This window comes from Anas acuta, chromosome 1, assembly GCF_963932015.1.
Source record: "Anas acuta chromosome 1, bAnaAcu1.1, whole genome shotgun sequence".
NCBI classification, from domain to species: Eukaryota; Metazoa; Chordata; class Aves; order Anseriformes; family Anatidae; genus Anas; species Anas acuta.
Window position 1 is genome coordinate 128623201 of NC_088979.1, and position 21726 is coordinate 128644926.

Sequence of the window (21726 nt, forward strand, 5' to 3'; positions counted from 1 at the left end):
GTTTTCTTTGATTTTTCTTTGAAAGACAGATGCTGACAGTTCAAAAGCTATTTACGTAAATTACCTTGATAGTAAACCGACTCGGGGGATGAATTTCACTGTCTGTGTGTGGGGGGGGGGAGTGTGCACATGTGCACCTCTGATTGATAACATTCCTAGTTGTTTAATTGAGACATGTCACCAGGATTCAGGAGAGCCTTGCCTCATCTCTGCCCCTTGCAGAATACACTGGGTGCCGTGCAGCTGCGAGCAGATCTGTAGGTTGGCTGCAAGCAGTCTGATCACTTGAACATTTGCAGCAAACGCTTCAAATGCCTGTTAAAGAAAATATTGGCTTTCTCGATTTCTCATTTACATTCTCATTCTGTCTAATAAATTACAATAAAGTATTTACTGTTTTGATCGCAAAAACAGTTTCTCTGCCTTTTTTTTTTTTTTTTTTCCTTTGGTTCTGTTTTGGATGGATATGCCAAGGTTTCTCCTGTTCATTTTCTCACTTTAAGTGTGTCATTTGGTCATATTGGTGTCTTCATTCTAATGTTTATTAAAATGTTACTGTCACTGCCAGTCTGAGACTGTGAATCAGAACTAAGAATGTGTAATAGTTTATTTCACATTCAAGTAAATTTCTTTTACTACTTAAACACTATTATGGATAGTGTTGATCTGAGATGAAGTTTAGGTTTGGTGATACAGAATGCCACTAATTTGAGTCTTCTTTTATTGCCATCTGCTGCGGGTGTTGCATCCACAAACATGTTTTTTTTGTTTGTTTGTTTTCTTTTTTTTTTTTTTTTTTCTTTTCTTTTCCTTCCGGATCTCTTTTTGTGGTGGTAGAGAATAAGCTGATGCATCTGGGGAGCATCTTTTCCTGGGCCATTCACTGTATCAAATCATAGCAAGTACTCTGATGCTCTGTTGCCTGTGGTGTTTTGATGAGTTGTGAAAAATCCACATTTTGCCATTGCAGCAGTAGAGTGCATGAGAGAAAGGTATGAGCACCTCCGGCAATCTCCGGGAAAGCAGGTGGCCTGGTGGTTAAAAGCTTTGTTAAACATGAAATGTGCAACATCTATTTGTTGTGGATCTGACAGTAATTAAGAGTAATTTTTGAGGCAGCCATTGATGTATGCCACTCTCCTTGTACTCCTCACTCAATACCCATGTGAAGTGGTCTAGCTTGCTGTCAAGCTCTACACGGCAATAATGGGCACTTTTTTTCCCCCCTCCCAGCCATTCTGCATGGTAGGAGTGAAAGCACCATGACCATCTGAATGGTGGGTGCGGAGTATGAAGCAGCTCTAGAACCATCCCAGCTCTGTGTGCTGACCCAGTCCAGGGGCAAAGTGGCCAAAGACAGCCGCTGGGGCTGGTGGCTTGTCCTCCCTGAGATCTGTGCCACCTCCTGAGGTGTAGCAGTGCTGTCTGTGCAAGGATGACCTGTGGATTCCCAGTGGTGTACCTTAAGCAACTGCCTTTTCGCAGTCGCTGCTGGGGTTGCTCAAAATACTGGCACATTTTGCCTTGTAAGCTGTGGGATTCTTAAAATGGAAGTCCCTTGGTTGTCAGGACACTTCAAATGGTGTTAAAGGTTTAGATCTTCTCAGGCAGGCTAAAAGAGAGAAAACAGTGGTGTAGGATGGAAGTCCACAATCCTTGACTGCATACAATTTACAGTGTCTAGAAATGGGCACAAAAATGGCAACTTGTGCTCTAACTTGGTAGTGTATTTTAATACACATTCCTGTCGCAGAGTGTACTTTGCAGTGACCAAAACTTTTCACCATTGCATAAATAACTGCGTACTGTTTGGCCTCAATTTGTTATGCAAACTAAGTTATTTATGAATGGTAACTGTTAAATGGCAGTTTTGATATTTCCATAAATATTTATTTGTATTGTTATTTCCACAAAAGAAATTATTAAAAAGGTGTGCTAGGTAGTAAGGGCAAAATAAAAAAATACCAAACTTAAAACGAACGCCTCATATTATAAGCAAGACAGCCTGATTCAAGTACTTTTCTTTCTTTTAATTTTCACACTTCTATAAGCCACCAGTTATCTGCCCCAAAAAAACACCTGTGATTCATCATCAGTGTGGCTCATATGGATATGTGGGTAAAGCAAGGGGAAATCTACCCCTAAACTTAACATCTCCCGGTAATCTCCCATATCTGATTTTTCCTGTTTTTGTGCAGGTTACTTGAGAATATGGCTGTCCGAATACTTATTTTGCAGGGAATGATACCTTAAAGAATTAACATTGTAATGATACGTTATCAAATTTATTGGAAAGATGAGTTAATCACATGAAAGCATGTACTAAGCTGTGTTTTCCAGAAAGTATTCTCCAAAGAAAGATTTTTTTTTTACAGTTGTCAGTGATAAATTCTCCCCTCGAGTTTATTAGCAAACACATTGTTCAGGAAATGCAGTGCAGGAGGGCTTGATTTTGTCAGACTACATCCACTCCGGCTGATAAGCCAAAGGGTTTACGTATTGTACTTACTGAGTTAGTACATCAAGCATCCCATTTGGGCACTAAAAGTTTCTTTAGAAGATAAGTAATAACAAAGAAGTCCTCTGCATCCCTCCAGGTGCACAGCCATGGTGCACACCCACACCTTTTCCTCATTCCTGCAGCTTAAGGCAAGCTGTCATTTTCCCAGGGAGGCAGCCTTTTGCTCCTCTGTAGGTAGACAAGACAGCAGAAGAACCTATGGTAGCTGGTTGCGCCTGCAGCTGTGGGGTTGTTTCTCGTCACTGCCAGGGCACTGGCAGGTAGGGAGTTCTGCTTGTGCTGCCGAGGCGAGTGGGAGCATTCAGATAACGGCTCCGGGTACCGAGATGTCTTCTGGCCCTGCATCAGTCACTCTGTGACCCCTCTGCCTGTCAGTCTGCACACATGGAAACATTTTTCCACCTTTCATAGACTCATTAAAGGTTGGAAAAGACCTCCAAGATCACCTGGTCCAACCATCCACATACCACCAGTATCACCCACTAAACCACATCCCTAAGCACCATGTCCAACCTTTCAAAGGTATGGTGGGGATTAACTTAACTTGACAAAGTGTTTATTGATTCTCAACTGAGAGCTGGCGTGGGATCTCAGAATACGCCGATGAACCAGTACTAGCTGAGTATCTTTGATGTGTGTTGCTGTATGTGTCAAATGAGCCATTTGAGAGTGATGATTTTTTGCTTACCCTTCATTGAAAACTAACCCAATCCTGTATATTCCTTCTCTCTATAGTTCTTTCTCTCTCACTCTCCTGACTCCTCATAAAAGTTTAGAATAAAATATTTTTCTTTTTCCAGATATGTCAGTGTGTACAGCATGCTATGCTGCCAGTATCAGTATGCTGATAGTCAACAAAGTGAACTTCTAGCATCTGATAGGGCAAGGAAGGAGCTGTCTTTCAAATAATTCTGCTGTACATTGTGGAAGCATTGCACAGTTTTTCCTGGAGAAAAATCCACGAAGGGCAGACAAGTGACAATAGTCACTTCTTACTATTGGTATGTGCAGGTGGCAAGTGCATTACTTAAAGCAGTTCTCTGTCTCCAGTATTTGAAGTAAAGGTTGTAAGTTAAAAATAATTTATTTGCCACTGCTAAAACACATTCTACCAGCTTTTAACAGAACAGTTTTAAAGTCCAGTGGTTTTGGTTTCAATGTGTTTCTCAAGTTTTCAACACCTGCTACAGTTTTTTTGTATACCATGTCTGAGGATATTCTGCTGTAGCTCTCTGTTGTATAATGGTATTTTCACATTGATCTGTAGCATTGTAATAAAAAGTTAATCATTACATTTCCATTATATGTAAATATGGATTCTTTGTCTTTTATTTGGTGTATATAACTGTCTACAAATGCTTTAAAGGGCTTGGCTAAAGTAGCAAATGGGGATGCTGCTTGGGAGAGCAAGGATGAAATTAAGTAAATGTAAATGAAACCAAATATCAAGCAAATAGCCCTAATGATGACATTTCAAAGACTGTGGCCCAGTCTTCTGAGGCATGCAGTAGATGATTCACTATTTCAGACATTTCAATCCAATCTTGAAAGCTGTAGTAAATATATTGTAGGGAGCATTCCTGCACTGGCAGGGGGGTAGACTAAATGAGCTATTACCAGTAGCTCTTTTCCATGTCTGACTGATAGTTGGCTACGAACATGTTCAGTATAGTCGCCAATTTTTTATTTTTTTTTTCCCTCTTGGAGAGCATTGGTGATATTGGCAGAAGAACACTTCCTGTATTTTAGAAAGGTTTGTGTGGCAGGGTTGTCCCAAAAAGCAGACTGTTTTGAGGAGGCATAGAGACAGATAGTCCTAATCCTTTCCTAAAGCTTTTTTTGAGAAAGGATTTCATAGGCTCTGACTCATATGAGAGGGTGTGGTGGTACTGGGTTTATCTGTGGATTAGCTGCTACACATACTTTCTGGTCTTCTAAATTCATAGTAAAATGATACTAGATATAGTGCCATTTTTGTTTCTAAAGTGTGATTCATAGTTTTTGATTTTTCTTGGAATTTTTCCTTCCCATCCTTTATAACCACTGTCATTCTGTAAGGAAGGAGGACTTTTTGCAGAATGATTTAGAGATAGAGGCAGTCAGTTCCTGTGTCTGTGTCTTTTGAGCTCTCCTACAAAAAACAGCTAATGACAGTAAAAATGAGAGATGCACTTAACTCAGTTTTTCTGATATGTTTCTGCAAGACTTTTTCCTTTAAAAATACTTAGCAGCAGCAACGACAGTGCTACTTATTATTGACAATTTAAATACTGTGTCGTTTCATCTTCATCAGGGCAGATCGAAATGATGCAGCCGGCAGCGTGCTGACAGCTGCCGTGTGCTGTGTGAGCAACAGCGAGGTTGCCCACACCAAGGGGACCTCCCTGCTTCCCATCCATTATGCAGGAAGGGTAACACGCACCTTGCAGCTTCTGCAAGCGTCAGAGTGTTAATGTGTCTTTGTCATAAGTTTCTGCTGAAAATGTGACTGTTTCTCAAAATTGCAAGTGTTGATTTTGATCCCCCCGAAATGTAAACAGTGTTTAAAATTTGAAACTCTTTCAAAACAGACAGTATTTTTTCCCTATTGATCTGATAAGAAGGCAACAGAAAAATAGATGAAAAAGCAATGAAACATTGAAAGGGGACACCAGATCAAAGCCTGTGTACAGAATTATGCTTTGTGGCATTTTCCTGTGGAGGGACTGTGTGGTTCTCCTAAAACTTTGCTTGCTGTGAACCTGAAAAATTGAAATCTAACTAGCTCTAAATTTCCTCTCTCCTCTTTACCTCTTTTTTTTTTTTTTTTTGTTTTTTTTTTTGTTTCCACCATATGATGCTCAGGGACTCCAGAAAGCCTCGCTGAGAAAGAAAGGCAGCTCATGGGTATGATCAATCAGCTGACCAGTTTGCGAGAACAGCTGCTAGCAGCTCACGATGAACAGAAAAAACTGGCTGCATCACAGATCGAGAAACAACGCCAACAAATGGAGCTGGCTAAGCAGCAACAAGAACAGGTGAATGATTATTATAGTGGCTTTCAGCTTAAATTGTCTTCTAGAAGGACTTTCCAGTAGCTTATCTTTTAGGATCTATACTTCTCAGGTTCATTCTCCACCTTTTTTTTTTTTCCCATTTGTTTACTTAGGCAAAGAAGTTTGAATGAAGATATATTGTAAGAATGCTTTAATTTGCAATATATACGATGGTTCTTTTTATCTTTTAAAGATATGTCTTCCAGTTGCAGGGTATTCTCTTCCAATAGTTTTTCTTTTTCTTTTAAATCAGTGTAAATAAGTGTGCAAATTCATCCATCCTGAATAATCTTTCAGTGCTGCTTGAATTCAGTGATACTGAATAGGAACAAAATGTAGCATTTGGGTTGCAATGTGACAAATGAAAAAGATTGTTTTGCCAACTGTGGAAAAAGTGGGGAAGAATAATATAAAGTTAGTGAACAAGTTTGATTTTTTTTCTTTTACACTTGAGAGTCTTGATTTTCAGCTCTTACAAATATTCCCTCCACTGAAAATGCAAACATGTTTTCACACATGAACAGTTCCAATGTGAACACATGGACACATTATATTTTATGCAAAACTACAACTTTTCTAACAAATTTGCACCACACAAATTTTAACAGAAGTGAAGGTCCATTTATGCACCTGAACATGAACAGAAAACCCACAGATGTGGGTTAAAATTTTGTCAGTAGTCTATCCTGATGCCTCTTATTTGGAAGATTTTGGTCTGAGCATGCATCTCAGCTTGTAATGAAACTTGAATGTGAATTTTTGTGAAACTCACAAATCTCTGTGAATTCAGTCGTGATTGTCATACTTCAGTGTTTGTATGGCAGCAAACAAACCTTAAGATTCTAAAGCATTGCTGACATCCTCAGACATTCAAGCCTTGTTTTTCCCTGTTTTTGATTATTTAAAAGCCTTATTTTAAATCCTGTATATTTTGGCCTGAAATCTCACCTGGGGAGAGCGGGAGAAGTGACTTAAATATTAAACTAGTGAAGTTGTATCACACTGTTATTTACATGGAGAATGTGGATGAAGGTGTGAAGGTGTAATTGGCCAGATTCTTCCATGAGGAGACATCCCACAGAAGCTACTTCCTTTGCCCTTGTCATTACTTGTATAGGATTATTGAATGATTTAAAAGTGAAAAAGAAAATGAAAAAAGAAGGTAAAAATTACTGCAGGATTATTATTAGGATAACTAGAATTTCTTTTAATTTAAGAAATAGTATATAATTCTGTTATATAGAAACTAGAATAACCAAGTTTTCAAAAAAATGAATTGATAAAAAATATTTTGGTTGCTTAAAGAGAGGCTCTAAAAAGAGAATACTTGCTTAATCTTTTATATGTGGAATTACATGAGCAAGTGTTTCTTATGCTAATAGTTTAATAACAGAAATGAAAGAAAATACCTAAAGGGAAAAATGCACAAAATTCCTCTCAGTAAGTATGTATAAGTTCCCATCTGACCCTGAGATGTGTACACATATCACAGGGGAATAGCAGTACTCCTTAACTCCTTAATGTTTGTACTTCTGGGCTAGCTATTCATGAGAGCAGAGCTTTTGTGATGACTTGGATGAAAGTTTTTCAAGTTTGCTTTTTCAGTTTGAGGCATATAATGGTTTATCTTCATCAGTTTTCTGAGAACTCTAGTTTGATTACACTGTTGTCTGCATTTTCCTTCACTGTATGCAAAATGTACCTACCTTCCCAGCCATTTAGGAAATGGTGAGAGAGGGTGGAAGTCCTTATGGAAAACACACATGACTTTTAGAGGAGACAAGTACTACATCCACTTGTGTGGATCTTTCAGCATAGAGCTGTGTAGACTTGCACTCTGCCCCCTTAGTTTCTTTCAGCGGATGTTGTACCCACTGAAGCACAGAGAGTCAAAGTGATTTTCCCATATCTAGTTCCAGTCTCTTTGCATCTGTTTCTACACCAATGAAATACACCCACTGCCTCCTGGGTGTCACATTTTCTCTCATGGAAAATTTTGAATAGGTGGCACTAAATATAAAAAGAATTTTACTACCCATCCTCCTTTTTTTTTTTTTTTGGGGGGGGGGGGGGAGTGTTCTGCCTTCCCCTACTATTTTCCATCTTCACTGCCAGTATTGTTCTTTTTCCGGCAGGGAGGAGCAGATGAGTGCTCTCTTTTTAGTGACTTCAGTGTGCCATTTTCAGATTATGAGAGAGGAGAGATTTTTGCATCAGTCTTCTCCTAACATCCAGGATAGCATTTCCGTAAGATTCCCTTTCACATTAGTATTTGCTGTTGCCACCCACCCTTAAAGGTTTATTAGCTTAACAGTGCAGGTTAAAGAACTAGGCAGGGCAGAATATGACTATACAGCAACTCCATGAATGATTATACATATCTCACATTTCTTCTGTGCACTTTCTCCACAGATTGCAAGACAACAGCAGCAGCTCCTGCAGCAGCAACACAAAATTAACCTTCTTCAGCAACAGATCCAGGTCAGAGACTGCGTCTCCACCCATGCCCCTGTTATCTATTTCCTTTCTGTTCCCCCACGGTTTCCCTCAGCCATTATTGTCATAGTTGTTTTTTGTTTTGTTTTGTTTTGTTTTGTTTTGTTTTGTTTTGTTTAAATCTCTGCCAGTGGTTTACATCTTATTTATGGAAAAACACATGAAAATGTTAACTGTCATTAAGCAAAAAAATTCTGTAAGGTCGATTTCTGTAAAGCCTTGTGTGGTTAACACTGAACCTAGAGGGATCAGGAAGCAGATGAGAGAGCAAGATGGTGTTAGCAAGGGTTTGCTGGATCAAATCCTCTGAAATTGCTCTTCAACTTTAGATCAGGAGTGGCAAAAAAAACATTGCCAAAAAGTGTTGGATTGGAGTGGATCTCTGACAGCTCTGTTTTTGAGGTTTTGCTGAAGCAGTTATCTTCAGTGATCTATAATCAAATGTTTCTCCTTCCTGCTGCCTGAGGTGCTGAACGTCTGGAAACTTTCAAAACACTGGGTGAAGTAATTGTCTGAATGAGAAACTAGTCAAAAGGTTGGTTAGATTCTGGAGAGCAACTGTGAAAATCCTAGGTATCTTCACATTTACTCCTAATAGGAGAAAAAAGTTGTTAACCCAGTGTAACCAGTGAACTTTATTAAACCTCTTTTTCCTTAAAGCATTTGAAAGTTTCTTTTTGTGCCATTGGTTGTATTTCATTACTTCTCTTGCAGGTATATATATGCATAGCCCTGTCTTGTGAACAATGCAAATAAATTTGACAATAAAGTTTTTCAAAGAATAAGAAAGGCAGGGGTAGACATTTTACAGCTATCTAGAGTTATGGTTGAGTTTCTGACTGTTCAAGTATGCCGTTATTTACAGAGCAATGCAAGTCACTGTGGAAGTGGATGTTATGTTCTGTTAGTAAAGTAACATCAGGATCTTCCTTCCAAAACATCTCTTTAACATTTTAGAAATAGTTGCGTAAAATTATGTGCCACATCCTTAGCTTCTCAATGAAAACATAATTCCCTCAAAATTGTATGGCTTCACACTAGCCAGAAAACTGGCTGTTATTTCAGCGGGTATTCTTTCATCATCAGGACTTTTGTAACTATGAAAAACTTCTGGGGAAGTTCCGTCCCTCTGTTACAAGGCAACATATGTAAGAAGGGCTTTGTTGTTGAAAACAATTTTGGTATTAGAAAGGCCTGGATTGGCCTTGACCTCTGTTTGCTTGGTTGGTTGGTTTTGGTTTGGTTTGTTTTTTTGTTTGTTTGTTTTTATTCTTATATTTTTTAAAAAATTTGTGGGAGGGATTTTTCTTTATTGCATTATCTTTAATAAGGCTAATAAAGAAAAAAAATACAGAATTTCTACCATAGCAAGTAAATTATTTACACTTTTACTATTTAGCTATGAGAGTTATAGAGGAAATTGTTGTATAAGCAGTGGACAAAAGTAAAGTGAAGTAACATAATTTGACCTCAAGCCTTTTAAGTTATAAGGTCTTGTAGATAAGAATGAAGTATGTCTTTTTTAGGGTAGTAGAAAACACCAATTATTGATAATGGGATATAGAGTCTTTCATCTCTTGATCTCTGATCCAAGTTTGACCTAAGTCAGTAGTAAATGAAAGTCAGCTAGCTATCATCTGATACAAGCTGCGAGCCTAAGAAATGATTTGGAGACCTGTCCCAAAGGATTTAGGATGAAATATTGACCCTTTCAAGGTCAGAGTTTCACCTCCAGGGTCCACTTCACACAAAACCCATCAGATCTGGGGCACCCTCCTTTTGGATGTTCACATGATACAGGTCAAGAATTGAACAGACAGAGAGACAATACTGTCCTCTCATTCCCACAGAGATAATCTATTTATAGTGAAATTTTGATTATGCTGTCTGCCTCTTAACGGTTCTGTGGTCTGTATCATCTTGTAGTCTTGCAAACCCTAGTTGCAGTCCGATTATTGTTAAGTCACTGAGAAAAAAGCATTTTAAAATAATAATAATAATAATAACACTGTCAATGAATACAAAGCAATACATTTCTTCTCAGTTGCATGCTTAGTTGACTGTTGTCAGAGCAAAGCAGCAATTCCTGAAGAAATATGGCATCTTATATAAATGGAGACAATGAAATCACCCCAACATGCCCATGTTTAAAACGGTTGGTGAGTTTACAATCAGGTTATGGTGGGTGGAACAAAACTGTGACATGAAGGTAGCTGGGAGTTCAGATTTTCTGACCTTGCCATAATTAATCTGAGAGGCTTCTGTCACATTGTCCCAGAGTTTTTAAATAGCATTAGATTTATTGACAGGGAAATATTCCTACAAAGTCTGGATAACTATTTGACTTATGTGCAATTGAATGATTAGGCTGCAGTTATGAACACAACCTATTTATGACAAAGGATTCATTTTACTTGAGCCAATTTTTTCTAATCTTGTAAGAGTTGCCATAATTCCAAATAAATTATTACACAAAAAAAAAAAATCACTATTGAAATAATGTATTGAAAACATAATACCTTAAGGTTAAAAAAAAAAATATATAGCCTGGCTGACCCCATGATTTATGACTCTTTTCTCTAAGAGCGCTAACTTGGAAGCATTTCCCCCTCTCCTTAGCCCAGCACAGTCAGTCACCAATATGCACGCAATACATAAGCAGAGAGAGTTTGCAATGTACCTCGCCTCCTTAGAGAACTACAAATGCTGAGTATAACTACATCTCAATTAAACTAGCCACTTGTGTGATGCTGAGGAAAGATGCCTTAGCTACTTGAGCATAGAAGGATCTACCTGGCACATGAGTGTCTAATTGACATTATGTCTTTTTCAAATCCATCCCTTCTGAACTAACTGGAAAGAGGTTTCATTAACACAGACCAGCAGCTTGTCTTTGTCTAGGGAGTTAAGTAAAAGGTAATGCTAAATGGGAGAAAAGTTGCTGATGAGATTAAAATCAAGAATCCATAGAACCTCATAATGCTAAAACGTGATTTATACAAGATTTTATGTTTTGGCAAATTGTTATAATAATTTTTATCTGCTTTTTGGGATGCTCTACACCTAGTTTGTGAAGGGGGTTTAGTTTCTCTGAATAATGAATTCAACCTTCTCCCATCTTATTTTATGCTACTTTGGAATGCATTCTCGCATGCACACTGCTTTCAGTCCTGTTTCATCTTCATGTGTAGTTTCTGCCTGCAGAGTCTTTAGGATCTTCTGTCCTGCACAGCTTGGTCTTGTTATTTTAACCAGAACTGAAACTTAAATTTGTATTTTGTTCTGTTTGCTCTCATGCATCAACAGCCTTGAAGATTTCAGTCCATATTTTTGAATAGCTCTGTAGTGATATGCAGCTGTAGAACAGACTGAGGAAAGAACATGCAGACACAAAGTATTGCTCAGTGAGTTCTTGGACGAAATCTGGTTTTCTCTTTAAAGGCCTTAGGGGATCTCACATCACCTCCCTGTCTTCTTCTGTGAGGCCACAAGTGATTTCCTGGTATTCTTTTAAATGTGTTGCAGTCTGGGGCTCCATAGCTCATCAAGTCTCATCAAGTGGGCAGAGAGTGAAAGAAACTTGAAGGCTAGATGCTGCTTTTTCATGGTTCTGAGCTGGTCCCCAGTACAGGCAATGAGCACACTTGCCTTGAAGAGTGTCTTTGAGATGCAAAGTTTTGTGCCATGGTACAGTATATACCTTCCACTTGCTCAGAGAAAGAAGTCTAGCCTAGGTTGAAGGTTGAATAGTTTGCTTTGAAGCTCAGTGACAAAAGTCGCTTTAATTGAACTATAAATGAAATGCAGTTGTTAAAATTCATAAAGCAATTCATATTCAGTAGGGCATGGTTGGTAAAATAGGTCAACCTTGCAGCTCATATTGTGATAAAACCAATGTTGCTAATCTCACTATTTTATATAAAACACTGACAGTGTTTTTTTTTTTGTTGTTGTTGTTTTTTTTTTTTTTTTTCCTCAAGCCACAGCTCTTGGAGTCATGTGATGACAAAAATGCCAGCTTTCATTTATTCAAAATGTAAATTTCCAACTCTCATATTTCCAGGCAAAACTTGAAGCCATGAACACTACAAATTCCAAAATTAGAAGGCAAACAAAACGGAGGCCAAATGTTGTTTTTTAAACTGTTCTGATTTTTAGTCAAATTTTTTTTTGGAGAGCCCAGCTTAAGATCTTAGAACACTTCAGGTTGCCAATAATGTAAAATTAAGATCTCGAAGCAGCAAGTAGTAACAGTGCTGCTTTACAGTGTCTCTAGCACTTGGGCCTTGATCTTGTTTGACTTTGTAGTTTTACACTGTCAGTACTTGGTTACTAATTTGTATTAAGTTCTGGGCAATGTAATTAGCCCAAGAACTGAGTGCTATCTGAAACTTGAGGGCAATTCCTGCCAGACAGCAATCATTTGATGACTCTGTGTTTTTGTAATACAGGGTTCTTGTTTTCCTTCAGAAAAAGAGACTTGTCAAAAGATGTTCTGAGGGGACACCTTTTCTGTTGAAAATAAAGCTCTGAAGAATGCGTGGATTATGACTAAGTTCTGATGCAGCTCTAGGAAGCCGTGTGTGCGGCCTGCGCCATGGGCCAGGCAGGTTGTGACTTCTGCTTGGCTCCTGGCCAAGCTCCAGGCAGCTCCAGGGCTTGGTGGCACCTGGCAGGCTTGCCCTAGTCCTCCAGAGGCAGGCTCCCAGGTGAAATGCTCACCCAGGCCTGGATGGGCTTGAGCTCTGGAGGTGGCTTGTCTGGCAGGGACTGTGGGCACCACCACCCTCCAGACTCCATGTCTCTTTAGGTTACAAACTTCCTGTCTTTTCTGCATCCCTTAGCTGCCCTGGGTGTCCTCCTGGCTCCAAATAAGGCTTTCTTCCGAGAGCATGGATACGTATTTCCATACTACCCACCCGTTGTCAGCTGGCAGTGTCCCTTTCCCCATGAGTTGCATTGGTAGATGGCGAGGCCTGGCTGCTCTAATATGTTACCAAATCAGAACATTCCCATTCTCATTAAGTTCTGAGGTTCAAGGTGTTGTTCCCGTTTGGAATGTAATAAAATCTTGAACACTTGGAATTTTCTGCAAGATGCTTAGTTGCTTTTGTTGCCAGATCTATTTTTCAAAATCTAGCTATATTTTGGGGGGGAGGAAAGAAGGATTTGATTTCTGAGTTACACGAAGTTCAGAAAAATATTTCTTACGCCTAAAATGTCAAGTTAGAAATGACACAGTTGTTATTGTCAAAACTTTCCACACACAAAGAGGCTCTGGTTTGATTCCAGCCTCCCAAAGCACTAGTAAGGAGACCTGCTTCCACAGTGCTTTAGATACCGTAATTTACACGTACAGTTATCTGTGGAGACAATTTTTCTGTTGTTTAGATTTGTTGTTGATTTTGAACTGCTCAGGTGAGCAATCATCTGTTATCCAGAACTGACTGGTTGATGTTCAGGCCTGTTTGCATTCTCTTTGTGCGAGAAAACATTGAGATTTTGATTAGCATGGTAACAGATGAAATTTAGTTGTAAAAAGTACGAGTTGACACAAGGAGACACTGACTGTTTGAATTTACATGAAGAAATCTGGAGATTTGTTCCCTGCCCCAACAAGTTTGCACTCTAAATTATACTTCCAGCACAGCTCATTGTTTCATTTTCTGTGTTTGGCTGGAAAGCAAACTCCAGCAGGCCACTCCGTGGGCTAAATACTTGGAGTAGTTTGTGCCTATGATTTGGAGGGTAGAGATCCTTGCCCTTAGTTCTTGCCCTGCTAGTGTTTACTCAGTGCAGCCTTAAGGACTTGTGAAATCTCTTTCTTGCTCCCTAGCTGCTTATATGCCTGTAACCCAGATTTCTGTAGGAGACTTTAAAGGGCCATAGATGATGAATCCTTCACTCAAGACACAAAAATGAGCAACCACTACACAAGTGGTTGGTTACAGATTTAGTAATGATTGTTACTTCTGTATTATCGTTTTGCCTGGGAATTTTGATTTTCTCAGAAGTCAGTGACAGCAGAGCAGTGCTTCATGGTGCTACGACCCCTTTGCAAGCCATTGCACAGCAGAACAGTATTAGTTCTTCTGTAATTAGAGTCCTTTTTGCATATCAGAGAGAGGTGAGGACAAAAGGTTTCCCTGGTAGACAATAAAGCTGTTGAAGTGAGGGCCTGATCCAACTCCCACTGAACATAGTGAAAAGGCTCTTATTCATATTAGTGGGAGTTTAATGAGACCTTTCTTCAGTAGGAAACTGTGAGAAAGTATCTTCCTTCTCACACTGCAAAATGTTTTCAGAACAGTCTCCGTCCACTGAACCGGTTTGTTTTTTTGTTTTGTTTTTTTTTTTTTGCCAGTGTGGATATGACGAGCTGTGACTGCACAGTCAAACCAAACAGGCTCATAGATAGGTTGGGGACATTTTGTCCAAATTCATCATGTGTCAGGAGCAGCTGTTTTCCTGAAACTTATAAACATGGGCATACTGGATTTAGTGAGACAGGACCAAGAAGGAGTCACGCTGCAGCCTTTCCCATGACTTTGCAACCTCTTCCCAAACAACTGAGGTTGCCGGCAAAGAGGCTAAACAATTGTTTCTCACAAAAGCGCTGCAGCTGATGTCCTATCAGCTATCAGAATAACTTGCCTGTCCCTTGAGCAGGGAAAAGCCCCTGGGAAATTAATTATTCGAAAAAGCAAAACAAAACAAAATTAAAAAAAAAAAGAGAGAGAGATGAGGTTTGGGGAGGAGATAGGAAAGGGGGAGGAGTGAGAAGAAAAATCTAGGCTAGAAGTCAGAATGAGCTAATTAGTTCTTGAGTTCAGCAAATAACGTATGTGTTTTGCTGAAGGATATGATGCATGCACTTTAAAGTAACCTATGGGCCTTCACTGGCTTCCATTACCCAAAAAGTTAAGTCATATAAAAGACTGCAGCTTGATGATCTGTTTAGCTGCACTTATTTATGTGCAGAGGAGCATTTTCCACTGATATACCACAGTTTTACTCCCAAAGATTATCTCAGTTATCTCAATAACAAGCATCTTCTACAGTCCCTGGCCTCTCCTACATTCTTACGTAACCCAAATTTGCTGACTGGCATAATTGCACCAATGCATGCAACGAAAATCTGTGGGATTTGTGTAAACTTTAATTTATTACGATTGCAAGAGTATGCTTTCATCAGATAAACCAGCTTGTTGCCTATGCTGAGCTACACGATTACAACACTTGCTGATAATGAAGTTTTCTCCAGTGTCAGCAGTCCAAACGTTCTTTCTTGTAATTTTAGCTTTTTGTCTTAATTTCCTTTTTTGTTACTGAGATTTTCATATTTTCTTGCACAGTCAGAAGGGAGGGGCAGAAACTTATTTTTATTTAAAAGTAATAAAAATACTCCAGCAGCTTGGACTGTAAGAAAAATACCAACGGACGTCAGAGCTGGCAACATTTTAGGCAAAGGCCTTACCTTGGCCTCTCTCTCCCCTAAGCAAATGCTGTCTCTGAGACCTCTTTACAGTGCCCTGTCTTTCTTTGCTTTTTCAGACCCCCTCTCTAATTTCAGCATCTCTGAGGTTTACCCCACAATTTTTCCCCATCTTTCCTCTTCTAGCTGTCTGACACTGTGATCTTCCTCATGCAGCTGCCTACCCTTTTCTTCATCTGCTTCTCCTTTCTGCCAACTCTCTCCTTTTTTTTTTTAATTCCTCCCTTGTCAATATTTTCATGATCATTTAATGGTTTTGATTAGAGTTTTATTGGCTATAGAGTACATATGTCATTTTGCAAATGTTTTTGTTCAAAATGTGTGAGATAGTGGACCTGTGCATGTGTGAGCTATGTTCTCGTTCATATACCCATGCAGGTATTTATGCAGCATGCAGCAGAGGTACAGGAGCAGAAAGTACCACAGTAGTTTGAGTAAGTAGCTTGGGAAGCTGAATGTGAACTCTTTATAGCTGTGATCTTGGCCAAATGGACTGTGTGCAGTCATGAGCGCTTCTGTTGTGCAGCCAAAAAAGGCTGCCACTGCTGCCTCTTCAGTAAGGTAAAGCAGGAGATAACAATAAATTTTTTACTGCTGGCTGGCGGAGGTGTTTAGGATGTGTTTTCTTTATATCTTCATCCGCCCCTAATTGAAGATGCTTTAAAATTGAATGACTAGCAGTCAAAACGTGTTTGCTTCAAGCTGAGAAGAAAAATGCTGGTGTCTCTGCTTCCAAACTGATTGCGCTTTGTACACAACTGACAGCCACAGTCACTTTGAGTGACTGATAAGTGGGAAGCTTTGCCACTTATCAAGGAATGCACGCTGAAGAGAAAGGACTGGAGCCGTTCAGATGCTTTGGCATGTTCAAAATAACATCTCGCATCAGTCAGACTCAGAAGCACTAGGAGACATTTCAAAATAAACTTTATATCTATCTATCTATCTAGAGGCAAAGATTCAATTTAACAGACAAATCACTGTGTGGCATCACATTGGCTCTGAAAACGAGAACATCGTTATAACGGTCACCAGTTGCAAAATGACTCAGCTACGTAAGTTGAGAGCAATTATTGTAGGGTCTCACCCCCCAAAACAAACCCAGATTTGAAAATTCACTACTGCATATCATTCTAGAGATTTCTATAAATTGGTGGTTTTCACCCATGTTTTTTGCCAAGCAATATTTGACTTATGTATCATGTTGACAGCCTGAAGGGTCCCAAAGATAATGAAATTCAGTCAAATTCTGATGTTATTTATTTCTTCTTCAGTTTTATGGAATATATTTGGGATTCCGTAGCATTAACTAAAATTAGAAATGGGTTTTAAGGTTACATAGGAGTTGCTACACTTTTCAATGATACACAGCATGAACAGAAAACGGAACTTCGATAAAGGTTTGGTGATACTAATATTACCAAATTGTGACCTGCAGGAACTGAGGCATGAAAGTACATTTTCTTGTATTGACTCCAGTAATGACAGAAGTAACAGCCAGTGTATGGTTTGGCTGGTCTGCTGGAGGTAATAATTTTCAGCCTATCTTAAGAAGCATTATAGGAGTTAACCTGTTAGAATTCTCCCTGCAAACATTGTGTAGATGTGGGTCTTCATGTAAAGCAGTAGAACAAGTAGATGTAAGGAAGTGCATATGATTTCCTAAATTGGAATTTGAACAGGAGAGGCATAGTGTTGACGCATGTCCCCTAGTAAAACACACACAAAAAAAAGTTATCATGACTGATACCTGGTTTGCAACTCTTGTCCTAGCAACACTGGCAGTGTTGCTGTATAAGGGCCGTTATTTATATGCTATGATTCTAAGCACTGCATCTGAGCATCTGATTCTGCCCAGCTTCTTCTATCTAAAAGGGTTCTTTTTCTAACCAAAGTGGTTATATTTGAAATACAGGTTATGTTTGACATTCTGGATTGCTACCAGCTCTTATACCTCCATTATCAAGAGAGAGAAATTTGAGGATCATTTAGTTTATGCTGGCAATGCCTTGCTTTTCTGATTCATCTCTTGCCATGTTAAGTGGTCACGACTTCATTTTGACAGCTCATTCAAAATAGAGTACTTCAAGCTCTGCTGGAATAATGGCTCAAAATGATTCATAGGGAAGAGCATGGTTCCACCTACTGAATCAACACCGCTGTCTTCATCACTTCGGATTTTCCTCAGACATCTGTCTGATGATGCCTTACCCTGCATAGTTCAGGAGACAAGATGAGCTCACCGCTGGTGGTAATAGCATGCAAGAGGCCAGCAGAAACTGTTTTGCTTTTCTTGTCCACTTTCTGCCAGCTATATGAATTGTACCATATACATTAAAGTGGAGGGCAGTTACTTATGCTTGGTATTTGTAGGAACAGTAGATTAAACAGTGTAATCACTTTAGGGTAGAGATTGAAGAGGCAATGTGAGTGAAGCCTGATTTAGAAGATGGAGAGGGAAGGGTGCAGTTGTCTAGTGGAAGTCTCTTATGAGCAAAGATGAACTGGAGAGTTACAGATCTTGTAACTCTCAGTCTTGATTTTGCATATTGTACTTTGTAAGTATCTAAGGTCAACTTCCACAGAAGAAAGTTGAGTAAAATGTTTAATGGGGTAAATAGTTGTAAGGAACGTTTTCAGATTTTTGTCCAAATTGGACAGAAATATTCTTTGAAGAGGATAAGAAGTATGCATCAGTTTCTTGTACGTAGAAGTCAAAGAATTTGAAGTTCCAGGGCAAACATTAAAAAAAAAAAGAAAAGAAAGGAAAAAAAAAAAAAGAAAGGATAAAAAAAAGAAAAGAAATTAAAGTGAATAAGGTAATAATAAGAACTGAAAGGAACAAATTTAATTTACAGTACTTGGAGTTTATAAGTATTTGACACATTTGAAATATGTGTATTACCAAATAGATTTTATCAGTTTGACTACTCTGAAAGACAACTGACAGCATTCAGCACATTATTCTAAAGTTGAAACTTGGTTAGTTTCAACAAAATTGCTCATAGATAGCAATTTAAAATGGATTTGGAAAGAAATGATCAAGAGATTTCTATACTTCTGTATGCTGTAAAAATTGTATACAAAGAAATACATTAGTTCGATAATGAAGAGAGGTCTTTGAAAACTAAAAGTGGCAGAATTAGGTTCAATGGGTATCTTTATTTTATTACCATACATCTCCGTTATGCATATTGAATAAAAACTGGTATCCTGGGGGAGCAGAATTACATGATAATGTAATTGTAGACTGCACTCACAAGAGTGAAAAATTAAAGTTATGTGGACAACCTTAATTCTGGCATTCCCTAACTTTTGAGTCCTTGACATTTCATTCAAAGTAGTGCTATTTAAACTGTGCTTCTGCGTGTTTTTGATGGCCCTGAAAGCACATACTGCTGATATACCAACCGCCTATAATATAACGTCAGCACCGTTTGAACCCTCAAGTGTCAGCATGGGAGAAATGCCAGTGTCATTTGAGTTACAGGAGTAATGATATGTTCTCCTATGTTAGCAGGAGAAAAGTTACCTGGCTGTGTGGGTAAGAGCCCATGTTATGATGTTTCTCTCTTTCTGTATCTTGCTCCCTCTCTCTCCCTCTTTCCCTCTCTTTCTCTCTCTCTCCATCAAATTAGAGAATATTTTATATTGCTGTCCTCAGAAAGGAAGACTGATTACATTGGTGCCTTTGTTGAGTCTGGGCTTGCTATATCAAAAATGGAGTTTGATGTTTTCAATGCCCTCCACTTGCTCCCCCCTTTCTCCCTCAGTGGGTTTGGGACCAAATTGATTATCATCACAAGTTACCACCAATCAATACTTTCCTCCTAATTTACCACAATCATTATATTTTAGCAACATAATGGAGGCTGACGGTATAGAATTAAAAGTCATAGATCTTTTAGTTGAGGTGTCTCTTGTTCTGAGTATTTGGTGGAAACCTGTTGAAGCATTTAGCCCTGTAAAGCTCTGTGTAGTTACAGTTTATTTTCTTATCTTTCCCGTTGTTTGTAGAATTGTGTTTGCGGTTTGAGTATGACTGAACTGCAGTGCATCAGTGAGTTTTTTCTTATATATATACTGTATGTAATGAGTTTGAATTTCTTTGCATCCTCAAGAATCACTTAAGTATAAATTAAGAATCATTTCCATTTTTTTTAACTCAGGAGTCAGAATTTGGAGGAACAAGTAAGCATATATAAAACAACTTGTCGATTACATTCACACCTTATACACAGAACTAAGCCACCTTAATAGCCATAAACACACATAGGTGCATATTTTCATGCGTGCATTTGGAATGCCCTGATTCAGATAGCAATTAAAAACGTGATTAATTATGTACACGTGAAATTCTAATGTCTCTAAAGGATTTAAAGAGGAAGGAATCACGATGTTTTCCATGTGGGCACCACAGGTTGTTAATACTTACCAAATTGTAGCTGATCTTAGATGTGATTTTTTTTCAAGAGTTTATGAATTCTTCAGCTCTGTTGACAGTTCTTCTTCAGCTGAAATCATGGCAAACAGATACAACACCTAATTTAGATCAAGGCGTTGATGATCTCAGTGTTTCCCAGTGATGCAGAGAGGCTGATGCATGCACTGAGATACAAAGTAAGCAAGAATGGATTCAAATTATTTGCAATTAGAAAACTTGAAAAAAAATTAAAACTTTCAAGCTTTCCTCTTTTCCACTTCTGTGATTCTTTGGATGGCTCTGTAACTGGAGACTCACCTCTGAAGGATGCCTCTATTTTTCTGCAGAACCTGGTTCTGGCAGCAGCAGGTTTCCCTGGGTACGATAGCTCCCTAGTGACATGTTAAACGCAGGTGTTTCTTTGTCATTGTGATCGGAAGCAAAGTTCTGGAGAGCTGGTACATTGTAGTGGCTGGAGTTAGAGTTATGCTGCTTTTCTGGTATTTCTTCTTTACTTGAGATGAAAGGCAAGTTTGAAACGCAATTTTTCAAGAATTTTAGCATAGTGTGTCATGAGTTTCAGGGTGTTATTTAAGTCTACTTTCCTTGTTTTATTTCGTATTGCATAGTTACAAAATTCTTTTGGGTACAACTAGAATAAAGAAATTCAAAGTGTAATCAATTTACTGGCATAAAATTCTGTATTCTGTGGAAATAATATTTACGCTTCTTATTTAAAAATAAATGCATCAATTTTAGGTATTTTTACATCCCCTTCAGATATTGAGTGGGTTTGTTGAAATCACAAGTTTGTCTCTGCATCTTTTGTGAGGGTTGTTTGAGCTCAGTATCCTCTTAGCAGAAACTCTTGCTAAGGCCCCATGGGAGGAAAATTGTCCATTGTGTTCTTTTGAAAGCAGGCTGTCTTTTTTCCTGGAGCTGGGCTCAAGCAAGTTTATTCTTCCACTCAGGGATATCTTAGGAGGTTCCTGTCCTTTCTGGTGCCTAGGAAGCAGAGCTCAGATACGTATATTGTATTTGTTGCCATCATATAATCTGTGCAACTTCCCTTCAAATATAAAGAATTATGCTTTCCCCAGCTGTTCATTTGATAGGATTCTAGCCCTTCATTTAGAGAAAACTGTGCTTCTCCAATTCACATTGTTTGAACCATGGCCTCTCTTCTATACCTATTGTTTGTTTTGTCTTTTTTTGTTGTGCGTAACAGGTGTTTCTTTCATACAGCCAAGGCAGCAAGGCAAGGGCTTCCTTTATGGTAGATCTCTTGAGACTTTGATTAAACTCTTCTTTGTGATAATAATGCCACTGCCTTTAATTGAATTGCACATGTAATCTGTATTCTCACAAATGCCCTCCATCTCTCTGCCCTCGTTGCTGAAGTCTGTCTCTCTTTTGGTTCATGCGTTCGCCTTTTCTCCTGTCTTTTGCCACAGACCTGATTTCTTTTTACTTTCCCAATACTGCATACACTCCCCTCTAAGCCTGGATGCAGCCATGGGAATGGTTTAAAAAGAGCAAAATGTTCTGCAGAAAAAACTGTCTTTTTTTCCAGTGTTTCCCCTTGCTGCCCACACAAATATTGCCATACTGTTGGGAAAACCTTCCTCAGTGTTTCTGAAGGGGGAACCAAGGATTGGGAGCTAGGCACTTGTTCTGCATCTGCTGAGCACATCTCAGTCCAGTGTGTTATAGGTAGCACAGATCTTGTCTGTCCTGTCTGTCTTTTTTCTTTCAC

General features: G+C 38.8%; 1 protein-coding gene across 21 annotated transcripts in view; it reads left to right on the forward strand.

Moving 5' to 3' along the window:
• SOX5 (SRY-box transcription factor 5) overlaps nucleotides 1-21726 on the forward strand; it is a 644424-nt gene that overhangs the window by 489754 nt on the left and 132944 nt on the right. For all 21 annotated transcript variants that reach the window (XM_068655012.1, XM_068655050.1, XM_068655039.1 and 18 more), the window contains 2 exons: nucleotides 5366-5538; nucleotides 7969-8037. In XM_068655012.1, the coding sequence (XP_068511113.1) occupies nucleotides 5366-5538; nucleotides 7969-8037 (242 nt within the window). The remainder of the gene's footprint in view (nucleotides 1-5365; nucleotides 5539-7968; nucleotides 8038-21726) is intronic.